Genomic DNA, 15,453 nt, shown 5'->3' with positions numbered 1-15,453 from the left:
CTGTCACTTTGCAGATGAAAATCTACTTGTATACCTCTTAGTAAAATGTAAATTGCTTGAGAGAAAGGAATACTGCATCTTTAATACTACAATCGGTTGTAAAACTGACATTTCATATTAGCATAGGTCATTTGGGACCTACTTTACAATTCAATAATCAAAATCACTTTACATCCACAGTACTGCGATGATGATAGTCTTATAATTCCATTTGAAAATGTTTTAGGTTTCACTGTCAGTTCTTATAAGCAGAAAATCCATTTTGTCATGGCGTATAAGTTCTTAGCCTTTTTCTCTATGCTGTTGCTTGAGGTAGAAAAAGATGCAGGGAAAACAACAACCTGTACTGTTTAGAAATTATTTGGAGAAATTGCCTTGCTCATACTGTAGGTCAAGGACTGGTTTGATGATAAAACATAATAATTAGTAGTTTCCTAATACCCTCTTATTTACTAAGTGAAGGCAGGCATGTCTCACTGATATAAGAGGCAGGAACTGGTGAACAGAAAGTTTGAAATATACGCAAAACTGAGCATAAGGAAGATTTGAAACTAGAATCTTGTTTTCTGGACTCTGTCCCAAACCCTTTACCCATAGAAAAAAACCTACTTCATATTTCTATAATACTTCAGATTGCTATGTATTTAACACTACCATAGTACCAAGTATTACACTTACTAGTTTGCAATTAAATATGCACACACACACATATATATTTTCATACACCTTAAAAAAATGTGAAACTTCTTAGACTGAAGGTAAGCCAAAATGGAGAAAAATTAGAGGCTCCCTAAATTTTTGAATTCAGTTGTGTAGGCCTTCAGCCAACAAACAATGACTAGAAAATTCTGGTTTGCTGTAGGCTATGCCAAAGACCCATCAGGTGGTAACACATTCAGTTCTATACACCTGACTGTTTTTGTTTTTTTTTTTTTCTTTAATGTCCTGTGAATATCACATTTAGGAAGCCCTGATGGCCTTAGTGTTTTTCTGCAAAAATGGCGTTTTCAAAGTTACACATTATTGATCAGAATAATGTTTAACAAATCTTGCTTGTTGCTGATACTTTCTATTGTATATGTTCTGAATACCTGCAGTGATATTTTAGAGCAAAGGCAGCTTGTGAATATGTATTAAAATGCCTGTCTGGTACCCTTATTCTGCGTGAGAAAACAACCTTTATTTCATGAAGGCTAATAATGCATGATGCTAATACATTTACTATTTATGTTTCACAGCCGTTGGTGGACTTTGCTTTTTGGTTCTTTTCCAGTTTGTCTGACTGGCAGAAGAAAAAAATTACATTGCATAAGACAGATAGATGATGGATTTGAAATGAACTTGGGGAATTCACTGTGGTCAGGAGAGAAATTAACATGTGAGATTTTGAAGAAGGAACCTCCGTCCTTCCAGTAAAAGGTGGATCTGTAATTGTTCAGATTTCACTTTCAATGAGAGCTTATCACTAGCTTATCTCATTCTTCCTACTGGCATTTCTGTGTCACAGCACCAGTCCTGGACTACAACACTGATTGAAGGAGAAACATAACCTTACTGCTGTAAAGAAAGGTTTCATTTTGCTGTTTTCTTTAGAGGACCATAAAACCAAAATTCTATTACACGTTTTAGAAAAGGTGAAATACTATAGCATTATGATTCTCAACAGCTCTGTGTCCCCTGTTTGAGTGATGTCTGCCTATGCAGGCCTCTGAACAAAGTTGGTTTTAAACTGTGTTTACAACAAATACAACAAATACTGTTCAAAATAAAATATAATAAAATATAAGTAAGAGAGGATAAGGAGAATGTATAAAGGCAAAAATGTTAAATTCAGGAGAATGAGTTCTGTGGAGCTCCAGTTACAGCTGTAACAACTGGTGCATAATATTTTCATTAACAGGAAATTCCTGCTCTGATGTTTCATGTTAGAGCTTCTGTGCCTGACTTCCATGGTTATCAGCAGAGTCACAATGCTGTCACACTACAAGGACATATTTCTCTCATAAGGAGAAAGAAGTCAAAGGATTTGCCTTTAAGACATCTAACATGTGCAGTTGGATGGAAAAAGGCAAAATAATCCAGTTATTTGAGCAGGTCTTCTCAATTTCTGAGTTTGGCAAAAAAAATGTTTACAGCAGAAAGCTGCATAGGTTCTTTTTAATGGGGAGAAGAAATAAAACAAACAAAAAAAGAAGAGATACAAACAAATAAGAAGAGATTTAGCTGCAGAAAGGAATAAGAAAGATAGAAGAAAATAATTTCCCTTCTTTTAGGCAGCAATTTTGGAGGATGTGACATCATCAATCCTGGGAAACACTTTATACTCCTGTTTGGCTACTTTGAGCTATTGTGTGCAGCTGATGGCAGGTGACAGGAGATGCAGGTGACAACTAAGAGGTGAGAGCTGACAGAGAACAGGTAATGGGTGACAAACAATTTTCCGAGGAGCTATGACTTACAAAATGCATTGGTACTCCACTTTTGTACTAATGCATCATTTGATTCATCTCAAACCTGTATTGGTAGAACTGCCTCTACAAAACCATTTTCAGTGCAGTAGCAGTAGTCTTTTGCAATTCATGTGATTATTAAAAATTGAAATCTCCCTATTGCACAAGGTCATGTAGGTCCTTCACATGCCTAGGGCAGAAAAACATTTCTGTAGAATGAAAATGATCCTCTTTTGTGGTGCTTTCATGCTTGGAAACCCTCTCTTGCTATCATTAGGTAGGGATGAGCATATCTAGCGGCTAGAGCAAAAAAAGCCTGTGAATCAGGCTCCTTGGATCTAGTTCTTGCTCTCAGCTTTGAGTCATGTCAATTGTGCTTCTCACACAACTACGCTGTGATGCGTAACATACTCGTTTCCTTGATGGGGAAGCATGAGGCTTTGATAAGGTCCTGGTGAGTGCCGACTGCAGTGAGATCTTCTGATAAAAGGTTCTGTAGAAATTCAGAACTACGGCAGTATGAAAAAGAACTGTTTAATAACAGTTTCACTGTGAGAGAAACAAAAAGCTAACACTACCTCTTTCTTTTAGAGTTTTCCAGGTCATGATTGTTCACTTCTTTGCACTATTTTTAGAAGACGATCCTCTTTCTTTTCAGGTCTTGCCAGAATATAAGGCAAACTTGCTTTGAGATAAGAACTACTTAAACCCGAAAGTAGCTGAACTTTTCCTGTACCCTTAAAGAGTATGTCTACACCAAAGACAACCAGCCTGACACAGCCATATGGCAGGAAACTAAGTGTGCATTATCTTGAAACTTTCTCCCATGCACTCAATTTAGATGACAATTTCTTGACTCAATAATGGATTTCCTGCCTGTTGTTTCTCTCACTTCAGGAAATGCTAGTACTATGTAGAGGAAAAACAAACAAACAAACAAACAAAAGCAATCAAAGGCATGATGAATTGAATTTCTTAAAATGTGTGCTGATGGCATGTATGAAAAAAAATGACAGTGACATCAAAGACATTTGGAAGCAGTTATTTATGACCAAGGGACATGAATGAATGCAGAAGAGATCTGGTTGGGAAATATTGAATCAAGACTTAGAAGAAATGTCTGTAGGATGTAAGAGTCAGAAGAGAACAGATTAAAGCTTTCAGGATTAACTGTAAAATCAGGATACTTGGAAATCTGAGGAGTGATTATTGCAGTATTACTTTACATCCCTCACTTTCTTGTTTTGGGCATAAGAGCTTCATGCTGTTAATTCTGATTTTTGCTACGTATATGTCTGAAGAAGGCTTGTGTACAACTTTCAGTTGCCTCTTGGACAGAATTCAAATGCAATTAGGTCTTTTAAACACAGGTTTTAGCATAATTCCATGATTCTATGATTTATAATAGACTAACGTGCGCGCCTGAACACAGTAAGAGCATAACGTGTAACCCTGCCATAATGTGTGCGCCTGAACATGGAAGCATATGCCAGCCAAAGACTAGAGTTCATGTTGGTTAAGGAAGTAAGCAGAAAACTCATAGAAGGCACCCATAAACAATAATGGGTGCCTTATTATTTTATTGAAAAAAACTGTAACCGAAGAATTAAGGCCAAGGCACTGAGGAACCCTTGCACCAACCCAGTGTTTGTGACAATAGCATATTTCCTTCTGAATATCCCTTTGCATGCTGGAGAAATTTGTACCTCCCATATCATGGATTGGGATAGTTTAGGTTTATCTCTATGTCACAGGGCTCAATTAATATAAATTGGTTTATCTGGACTAGTTATATTGCAGTACAATATTTTATGTGTAATTTATAAAATAATTTGGATTAGAGAGTAAGTAATTTCTAAAATGAATTGAAACTGATACGTACAAGTAAAAACAGCTATGAAAAAAACTCAGTTAAAAAAAACACACATTACTTTGAAGCTTTAATCTTAAGTATTAAAGCTCTGGACATTTTAGAATAACAGCTTTTAGCTAAAATGTTCTTTACAGTAAGAAATAGATTAGTTAAACTTTTATTCTTATTGTGGAAGATATGCGGTATACTCCTTGGGGGTTGTAATTAAATGATCTTTAAGGTCCCTTCTAACCCAAACCATTCTAAGATGCTATGATTAAAAACACATAAAATCAAGAAGGACATCTTGTTAGCTCAGTACTGTTTTGAGTAGATCTTCAAATAGTGCCTGTTAGGATTATAGGTTTCTTTCTAACTACCAAGGACAACATCATAACTTGTCATAACTGTTTTTATAAAAACAAGTGATATGGAAATTTCTTTATATAAACTTCACTTCAAAGTAAAAGTAAGTGGAAAAATTTTGTATTGATAATTTCACATCCTTTTATTGGTTAACTATGAAGAGAAGTAACACATCAAAATATAGTAGCATATATACTTCACTAAGGATTTGGGTCAAAATGAGGAGAGCAGAAATATCAGGAAACAAACCTGTGAAAGTCAAACTTTAAAATCTAGGAAGATCTAGGAAAATATGTAAGTGTAGATTTCTTGAATAATTTTTAATGGCTTATGTTAACAGGGATTATAGTTGCTTTCTTTAAATTACAAACGCTAATTAAGGAAAACTATGTTAACAACAGCACATTCATAGGCAAAAGCTTACAATATTAAAAGGCCAGCAGGATGAACAGGATTTTCACTTACGCCTACTTTCATAAATAGCTCTTGATTTCTCATACAGCTCATATGGGTCAGGTTTCCGTGGATCAAAGGCCTCTGTTGAATCAGGAAATGAACTCCTGTGAAGAGTGGGTGGATAGGGAATATTCTGTGGTAGAGCTGGAGCAGATAGGCTTGTTTGAGGGCTGCCTTGATTCTCCCATCGTTCCATCATCTGGAATAAAAACATACAGACAAGAAAGGTGTTTTGCAAAAACGGTGACTGCTACAATCAGGCTAAAGACAGTGATTTCAGTAAAAGGTAAAGTATTTTGTAAAATTAACAAATCCCTTTGCTGTCTTTTGAGATAAATGATGTACGTTGGGTTGTTTATAAAATTATTTGTTGAAATTTACTTGTTAATTTGTTGCTCGTGGGAAGCTGTGATCTTTCTCAGATAATACGACCCTGTGTGGATTAGGACTCAACATTACCCTGCCGCATGTTGACTGTCTCTTACAGAATACACTGAGCTATTGGAAAGCATTCTGCTAAAGGCAAAATCTGTGTGACTGTGAAGTTATAGTTACCAGATTCATCAAAATATACAACTGAACATAGTATTTAAAAAAGAAGTGCCCAGACAGGGTTGCAACTGAATGATCTTAATGCTGTATCTTTTCAGAATGCATGTAAATACCAGGCTGCAAAGGGAGAAAGAGGTAGATTACTGTAACTGCAAACAGAATTTACTTGAAGAAAAAGAGCCAACGAAAGCAAAATTATTAAAGTACCTATTTGAGCAACTAGTAATAGTTGACAGAAGAAGGTTAGCATTAATCTGATGCAGACTTTTTCATTTCTTGCAGTTTCTTTCCCATATCAAAAATTATATTGCTGTCATCCAGTCAAGCTCCCAAGCATAGGATAAGTTTTTCTACTCTTCCCGACAATTTAGAGAGAAATACACTGCAGTGTATTGACTATTCATGAAAGCTACCTCAATCCAAATTTTCTCCAAGATTCCCTTTAGTGGTCTCTGAAGCACATCAATCTAGAAGGGAATATGGATCGTGAAAAAGAAGACGTGGAGATATTGGGGATTTTTCTTTTTGAGAGAGTTGATTAAGTTAAACAAAACACAAATGTTTATCCCAGGAAATGAATATTTGACTTTGCCTGTGACCCCTGCTGAAGCAAAAGCTAGTAAAGCCTCCAGAAGTGTGCTCTCTCACATAGCCCATCAATCAGTTAATTCCACAAAAAATTACTCTCAGAACCAAACTGCACTGCAATTCAGTATCACTGGCTTCTAGTGTTGTATCAGCAGTGTCTTATCAAAGACGTTTGCAAGTCTACAGAAAATCTGCTCTACAAATTGTGATTATCCTTCACATTCAGCTCCTTGGTTTCAGAAGGTACGTGGCTCATCAGGTGAGCTTTGCTCTCTGTTCTGATGATTAACAGCATCAGGCTTTTTCGCCAAGTCTTGTGTGGACTACAGATGCTTTAGAGTCCTTGTGGAAAATATGTTGAGCAACTTCACTGCACATCCCATATCACACACTGCACATCCCAGGTGCACTGCATATCATACTTCAAAATAGATTTTATCCATCTTCTGTTGTTAAGGACCTTTTTCTTTATACCTCAAGCTACGCTTTTGTCAGATTTTTTTGCAGTAAGTAGGGCTGGTACATTGGAAACCGAAGAAAAGAAAGATCTAGGTGTCTCAGTCAACCACAGGATGACTCTCGTGTGCTAGTATGTATTGGGTATGATATTGAAGTTAACAAAGGGAAGTATTAATATTCTGATGAAGATATGGAATATTGTATTCAATCCTCACTAATGTTATTCAAGAAAGACACATTTATAGTGGGTCAGATATAGAAGACAGTGACTAGGATGTGATATAAAAGGACATTAAGGGTGTGTATATCCTGTGCAGTGAAGTGCCATATGGAGATACCTGAGTAGTCATTGAAATAGCTTATGTACAGGAAGATACTTCATGTGCATTCAGGTACCCTTTGCAGTGGGTTATTCTCTACTAGCTTATTTTTAATGGGTTTATTCTCTATCAGCTTATGTGGCAAGCCACATGAAAATCACAATAATACTTCCAGTAGTGCTTCTAGCTCTGAAGGAATTACTTCAAGTACATATAAACATATATACAGTATATAATTGTATTATGGAAGCACAAATTCAAAGGTCTCCAGAAATAAACCTGATTATGACCCCTACGTCTAAGTGCGAAAGGAGAACTGGGATCAATACAAGCTCCTTAGGTCCAGGAAAAATAATGGAGAATAGTATTTAGGTTTTGCTTTCAATAAGGAATCTAAAAAAGAATACAAGTTGATGAACCAAACTATTTATCTTGTCGCTGTGAAGCAGAAAGACATATAGGGCCCTGTCTATCTAGAACTGAGTATTTCCTAATTTCTTGGACTGTAGCAGAGAAATAGAATACTTACCTCTTTCAAAATGTGAAACTGAGTAAAAATGAAATATTTAAAGAAGATTTTAAAAAGGAAAAGGAAAAAGTAATTATCTTTGATGAACAAACTTCCTCCCTAGAGGAAGGATGAGAATATGGAGATCAATTAGCAAAGCTCTACTGGGTCCCATACATCTAATTCTCGTTTGCTGGTCACCTCTAAATCTCTATGTGAGAAATTAAAAACTGAGCAAAGTGTTCTTACCTGTGGGTAGTACTGCTAACACAAAGAGTTACATAAGCAGATAAAGACAGGGGGATTATCCCTCCCAAACCCATATTGGTTAGTTAAATAGTCAAGAAGTATTTTGCAATGTGAGTTATCACAATGCTAACTCACGTATAAAGCACTCTTGGAAATGAATAAGCATGGTATTGTGTGCAGTGTATAAAATCTAAATTAGGTAATAGTTTGGTAATTGCTCAAATTCAATTCGTGTTAATATTATATTACCAATGTTACATATAATAGAACACGGTATATATAGAAATCATAGGATTTCTGTCAACCCAGACTAGTCTGGGATGCTGAGCACACAGACACAGGGTGTGCCACCTGTGAGCCTCTGCCCTGGGGAGAGGAGCTCATCTCTTCTCTTCCAGCCAATGGCCCATGGCCCATTTTTGCTCTAAAGGAGAGTGGTGGGTACTTCTCACCTCTTCAGCCAGAGATATGAGGGGTCAGCAGCAGTCACTCAAGCAGAGAAGCAGCTCAGTTTGGGGTCACCTAGTTTTTCTTTCCTGCTACAGGGCTGTGATGTGGTGTCAGGAAGGCTTTGTAGACCTCCTGGTGCTGGCTTTACTGCTTCAGACTGCCTGCAGACAGTGCTTCAGTGACACTTGGCTTCAATCTTATCTTCACACCATGAGTGTTAGAAATTCATGTCTGATTATTTCTCTAGTTAAAGGGGTGAAGACAGAGGAATGCATACTACCTTAAATTGGTTCATCACTGTGAGCTCTCATGCTGAGACTACACCAAATTAGGCCAGTTGTGTACAGTTAGCCCACATGCAGGTACAGTATCTCCACAAATTGATGATACCTTATTTTGTGGTCCCTGCTCTGCTCGGACTGTTGCATGAAGAATTGCATCACTCTGGCTGTTTCTCTAGATTCTGATTATTGGCAAGTGCTACCTGAATATGAACCACTATATGACTGTTTATATATCAAAACAGTGTAGACAATCATCAACATTATGCTGAACTTCATATATTTGATATATATTTAAAGAGGGGGAGCACTGCCCATGGAGATCTTTGGCTTTCAATCTATAACAAGTAAGTACCAAGTTCCTTATTTCATCACTATTTGCCTGAGATGAGAAGTGGAATGTCCCAGCCAGGTAGGAACCTTAATCTGGTGAGAATAGGCTAACCGTTAATAGACAAATTTATTTTCATGGGGTCTGCAAACATCCTGCTACTTTGAAAAATAAACAAACTTATGCTGCTATACTGCCAATATATTGCGTCTATCCTCTGGCATTTTACTCAAAATCACCACAAGCTGAAAGCAGTTTGATGAAATTGCATCAACTGATTAATTAACTGCCATTTGTGTTTGACAGGATACAAAAATCAATTTGGGTTGCAATAAGCGTGCCATTATCCAGTATGAGAGGATGCGAAGTTGTCCAGATTCAGCATTAAAACACCCTAACACAAGAAGAAGAAAACTTTAAAAATTAGCTTATATATATATATAAAAGAAAAAGTTAAGAAATAGTGCTATTGTTATTCCTACTGCTCTTAGATACCTACGGGCAAAGTCAGGGCTCTCTTTTCCAGCAAAACGCCCCTGATGAGAGATAAGGAATACTGTAAGGTCTTTTCAAGCTAAGAAAGAAAGAGAAAAAAAAGAAAAAAAAAGGCACAAAATAAAATAAACAAACAAAAAAAACCAAAAGCCAGAAAAGAGAAAACCAAAAATAGCAGTCTGTGATTTATTTTCAGGTTGAGAATGATGTTGCAACTTCAAAATAGGATGTAATTTGGTGTCAAAATAAATACAGCAATTTTTTATAGTCATAGAATACAGTAAATCTTAATACTTCGGTGTTAAATGTCAAAATCATAGGTCTAATCCAACCTCTTACTTGAAATGGGGCTATTGTTTCTAGATCTACTAATGTAAAAAAAAAAAAAAACAAAAAAAACCAACACAATTACTCTCAAGATATTTAGATCAATGCATTTGTAAAACAGAAAAATTGCCTGTTATCTCTTGCAAATAGATTCCCAACTAAACTGGTCTCACTGCTGGGGCCTTTTGCTGCCTTCTTCTCCAGACCCCTCATTTTTGAGTCACTGCCTTTTTAACTTCTTGCCACCCATCTTTAAGTTCCTTTCTCCAAACAGCTGTTGTCAGTCTCCAAGTGAATAGATCTTCAGAGCTTATTAACAAGGCCATCCCTGATGCTGTTTCTCACCTAGAGCTGGTGTATTGCTGAGAGGTGTCTCATGAGCTGGGAACAGGTGGGTTAGATGAAAGTCTACAGAAATTTGCTTTGAATGATAGTTGTCTTATGAATGCAAAGTGTATAATTTTGAAATAATTTTGAAAGGGAACTTACAGGCTTTGGAGTTTTCCATGGAGAAAAGAAACCTGAAATAAACAGAAAATAATGTTAGCAGATTTTTCTGGTGCATAAATAGTGGAGGCTCAGTGGCGTCTATGCTCCCATTCTCATTCAGGTGTGCCAATAATATTGACATATTAGAAAATTCTGTACACACAAGGGATGAAATCACAGTCCACAGGGGATAAGTTCTAAGAAAAATATATGCAAACATATATATATGCATATATATATGTATGCATGTGGAACCATTGAGATCATTGCCATAATTTACAAACAGCATGGAATTAGGCTGAAATTAAAAGAATGAAACAGAAGGACTTCCAATTGCCTTGGTGAACATTGGATAAGACACCAAATGACCTGATTCTGACGTGTCAAATGCAATCACACCTTTAAGGAGAAGCAATTCAGAACATCCTCTTAACAAAACCTAATAATAAAAAGAGATTTATTATTATTATTATTATTATTATTATTATTATTATTATAAGAAATGCCTGGAGAAAAAGAATTGTTTCATCAGTCTAGACAAGGTAGCAAAGTCTTGGGAGGGTTGCTTGTTTTTGATACCATTCTCTTTTGTTACAGTTAGCAAGTGGTCAGACGTCTATCTATTCTAAGCAACTAGTTTAGTTTACTCCACTGGGAAATAGGACTGACTGATAACTTTAATCACTGCCTTGGTGACTTTCATGACTTTCAACTGTTGCAATTTTCAGATATTTCAAGCTTTAGAACTGCCGTTTTTTAAAAAGGAGATAATATGAAGCACTCATTGTAAACACTATTCATACCTTATGCAAAGTTCAGAAAGTTAAATATACAAATTATTAAATAAAAGCAAACATAAAAAGGATGTTGGCTCATGTTCAAAAAATCATGTTTTCAGCATAACTTTCTTAAAAAAAAAATAAATCATTCTCATTCTTTCTTTATTAGTAGATAAAATCTTGTGAACCTTCCTAAGATTAAAAGCTAATGACAAAGATTTCTTTTGTTTTGTCGAAAACAGAAATGGAACTTAAATAGACGCTTCTAAGAGGAAAGCTGCTCTTTCATTTGAAAAATGAATTAAGCTGTAATATTAATATAAAAGTAATGAAGTTGATTTCATTATTTCTTTTTCCAAGGTGAGTCTAGGAAAATAATTAAAAGCACAAGGACACTAGGGAAAGTATCTTTCCACAGATAAATCACAATGGGAATTTTATTTGTACATACTATTTAAGGTTCCTAGAATTCTGTGATAATGAGGTAATTTTTTTTTCTGCCGTGATGTCCAGTTCATTTAGGCTGTAAAAAATCTTAGAGCAAAAAAGCACTTGAGTATTTTGCAGACAACCAGTGGCTGTTTTATAACAACTGATAGTGCTTTTAAGCAAAAAGTATATTGTGAAAAGTAATTCTGGAAAAATTTATGTTTACTGACTGCCATGTCTGGATAAAAACTGCTCTATTAAAGACTAAACAGATTTCTTTCCATCTGCAAGTTCAAGCTGAGATAACAGGTACCTGATATAGATCTAGCTTGTGTATCACATCCAGATTCTGTAGTAGAAACTCGCTTAATATCTTTTTGGATGGTAGAAAATCAACTACCTTTTTCTTACCTTTTCTTGTTATTGTTCTGTACGGCTAATAACACTGAAAGTTAAAAAATATTTTTCCTCTGAAAACTAAAAATAGGACTTGAAACTTGCAAGGATGTTTCCCAAAAGGTATCTCAAATCAGTTTACTACACTGATTTGGTTTTGGGGAAATATTGGTAGAGGCAACACTCCATTCCCACTGGTATTGGTGCACTTCCCATAACTTACTGTCAGCAAATGTTACTCCAGGTCAAATTGAAATACATTTTCTTTTTCCTGTTTATTTACTGTCTCTACCTAAAAATATGTTTTGCTGGACTTATCAGAAACGTTTACTATGAAGTAAAAATATAATAATTATTTATGAATCAGATAACGACATATACATCATGCAAAGTGTTTTTTTTTTTAAATCAATTAAAAGAAATCTAGTATTCACTCAAACAAGGACAACTCCAACATATTAGCCTGAAGACTAGGGGCACAGACTGCAACATACAATTGACAACATCTACACTCAAAACAAATAAAAAGCAGTATTTATTCACACAGCATGAAATTATATTAACAAAACAAATGGGTATAGGATGCCTAGGATAGAGGCAGAAGATTCAAAGCAAAATTTTAAAAAGGCATTGGATATCCATTTAGGTATAAATGCACATTGGAAGGCTAAAATCTCTAAAGATAACATACCTTGGAAATGATATTAAAACTCATTCTTCAGATATAAATTCAGATATTAGACCAAGGCCCCATGTAAGATGAGACAGTCTCTTCACTTATGCCAACGACTAGGTACTAGACTAAACGGACCAAGATTTAGTTCCATAAAGTGAATGCTATTGTTGTCTTACATGTATTTAATGATATATTCAGTTTTGCCTCATTTGCATGTCTCCTCAGATGAACTGCATATTTTTTTCCTAATAGAAACGAAGTATCACTTTATCAGTTATTCAACATGAGACTGATTATGGATCATTCATGTGAACCATACATGTCCAGAATTATAATTGTTTAAATATATGTAGGCATTGCTGCAAATTCAACAACTCAAGAGTATAATGCATGTGTAGTACATTGTAACAGAAACTTAATGTGGAAGAGAATAAAAACAAAAATGCACTTTTATTTGGGGTCTGCATGCTACCTTCAACCTTTCACATTTTAATATTATTCTACAGAACTACTGGACTGAGTCCTATACATGTAGAAACCTAAGGCTCAGAAGCTTATCTGAAGAACATATCTTAATTATGTGTATTTAATCTATACTCAACCTTCTGCAGCTACATCTACAGCTGGCAGTGAGAAGCAGTGGGCTTTCACTTAGTTTGACTTCAATATTGTTTTTTCCCTTGGTTCATTTCTTGCTGTGAGATATGTCCACAAAAGACAGTGGAACCGTGCCTGTCAACAAAAGGCAGTGGGACAACACCTGGCAGACGGGCAGCAATCCATTACTGATTTAAAGGCAGGACTGAAATTTGTTCTCCAGAAAGTACAGCTTTTAATTTCTGTTGAGTATTAATACAGTACTCATACTGCTTGACATTCTCATCAACTTGTGTCTAAATACACATGCATACTTGATAAGCTCTTACAACCTCCTTACCCCATTACCAAACTTCTACTCCTCTCCCAAAGTCCCAACTCTCTACTGTCCAGCTTCTTGTGATGTCTTCTATAAAAGCCTGAATAGCTGAGAATATTATGTATATATATACACACACACATAAACGCACATATACATACTCATATGTACTTTAAAATTTCAATAATAAAAGCCAACTTAGATCCACTGGAAAATACTTCATGCAGTTGATTCTTTCCATTAGTAGTTTTCTGCTCACTCGCGTGCCTGATAGCCATCCCTTCTCATAAAATCTTCCCTGTATAAACAGTGGCTCACTTTCTGAAAAGTCCCAATTTCTATCTATTCTTTTGAAATAAATCTTTATTTACACCCCTGCTAAAGGCAGCAGCACAGGTCTGAATTAGTTTCAGAATGAAGAGCAGCGTTACTGGCTTCTGTCAAAGAGCAACCACCACCACTCACTCAGGCAGATTCTAGTAGGAAAATACTATGGTCACCACTCAGTATAATGTAATGTAATGTGTAACCATGTGAAGATAAAATATGTAACCTCAGATAGTTCCCCAAAGTTAGAAAGTAATTTTCAGAAAGTAATGATTTATTTTTAAATGTTGGCCACTTAAACTATACTAAGGTACAGCAGCTGGTGGCCAGCATCTTAACAGAAATAGTAATGGTTTAATTTTAAATAAATAAGTTAAGATACAGTAACAATCATGCAATTTTTAAAAATCAGAACCACATTTTCTTGTAAAGCAGTGTGTAAAAATATTTTTGACATTGTTTTTTATTATATTTACCACCTATCAAAATGAGCTTTCCTGGGAATCAGAGCTGTGACATTGTCTATGTTTTAACTTTACTAAGAAACACCACCAACAGAAAACACAAGTTGGATTATAATGCATTTTGAAAAAAAACCTATATTTTTTTCCCAGATCAAGACAAATTCTGACTTCAGTCTATTGTATTTTGTATTTCTTTTTGATGAAGCAAGCTGTTCTATAACAAATAACAAATCATTTCACACTTGTTTCTGTTTCTTATATACAAATTTAGGTACGCTTTCGACATGAAAGGTGATTACGGATTTCACATGCCTTACATTTCAGCCAGTATTTTTTATCGCAAAGTTTGGTTTGCTAAAAGCAGCTTATCAAACATTTCAAGATAGAATCATAACTCTCTCTCTCTCCCTTTCTCTCTCTCCCCCCATAGTAAAAATACTAGATTTGGCATATTCCTTAATGTCAACAATACTAAACCAGCCTATGGTTATTAGTCTATTAGTTATTAGATTTTTTTTTCCTAAATATTCATCTCCATTCTTTTCCAGCCTCAGTTTCCTCACTATTTTGTATTGATTCCTGGAAGCTCTTGTAAAGTCACAGGTAAACAATGTGTATGTCACCTAAACACAGGACCTTTAACAGTGTTCGTACCTGTGGCAAGACATGTATGCGCAATTAAACTAAAACCTGGGAACATCTTGATTTCTGCAGTGACAGAGTGTGGCAGTGCTGCTGAGAGGAACTCAACAAAGTCAAAAATAAGACCTTTTCATCCAAAACAATATTCAGAGCACATCATCTTCCCTCCACATCACTAGTCTCACTGATGATACAACAAGAGTTTTGCCCATTAGATTTCATTGGGCTTCTTGTAGTTTTATTTCTTTTTTCTTTTTTCTTTTGTGTGTGTGTTATAAAAACCTTGCTGCATATGGCTTCCTGAGCCAAGCTGTCCCAAGCACTGCACAGACCTTTCTCACGTAGATGTTTTGAAGTCAATGAACAGATGGCTGATAAGCACTCCCAGAGCATTAACTGACTCCATAGGCATCTTATCAAAGTCCACGTGACAACACTTCAGCAAAAATTTTCCATTCTAGAAAAGTTAATGTACAAATTTATTATCACTGTAGATTTTTTCCATGCTTTTCCTTTCTTTTACTGGGACCTCTGAGAGGTCTATCAGTTGGCTACCCTGGGCCTTAATTCCAGAGGTGTCAAGTACTCATTTATTTCAAATGGCTGTGGGAGTGTACAATTTCTCTGAGAGTTCAGGCTCATGGTATACAC

At 35.7% G+C, this 15,453-nt stretch overlaps 1 protein-coding gene across 16 annotated transcripts in view; it reads right to left on the bottom strand.

Annotated features, from left to right (window-relative positions):
* The window catches only part of MAGI2 (membrane associated guanylate kinase, WW and PDZ domain containing 2), a 771,534-nt gene that overhangs the window by 82,993 nt on the left and 673,088 nt on the right, over positions 1–15,453 (bottom strand). For 14 of the 16 annotated variants that reach the window (XM_048068443.2, XM_066990186.1, XM_066990188.1 and 11 more), the window contains 2 exons: positions 10,174–10,205; positions 5,134–5,323 (listed from right to left, as the gene is read on the bottom strand). In XM_048068443.2, coding sequence (XP_047924400.2) covers positions 5,134–5,323; positions 10,174–10,205 — 222 coding nt within the window. The remainder of the gene's footprint in view (positions 1–5,133; positions 5,324–10,173; positions 10,206–15,453) is intronic. The other 2 variants (XM_066990179.1, XM_066990181.1) reach the window with 1 other exon arrangement.

This window comes from Anser cygnoides, chromosome 1 (assembly GCF_040182565.1).
Source record: "Anser cygnoides isolate HZ-2024a breed goose chromosome 1, Taihu_goose_T2T_genome, whole genome shotgun sequence".
NCBI classification, from domain to species: Eukaryota; Metazoa; Chordata; class Aves; order Anseriformes; family Anatidae; genus Anser; species Anser cygnoides.
The sequence above is the reverse complement of the archived record's forward strand: the minus strand, read 5'-3'. Positions and strand labels throughout refer to the sequence as shown.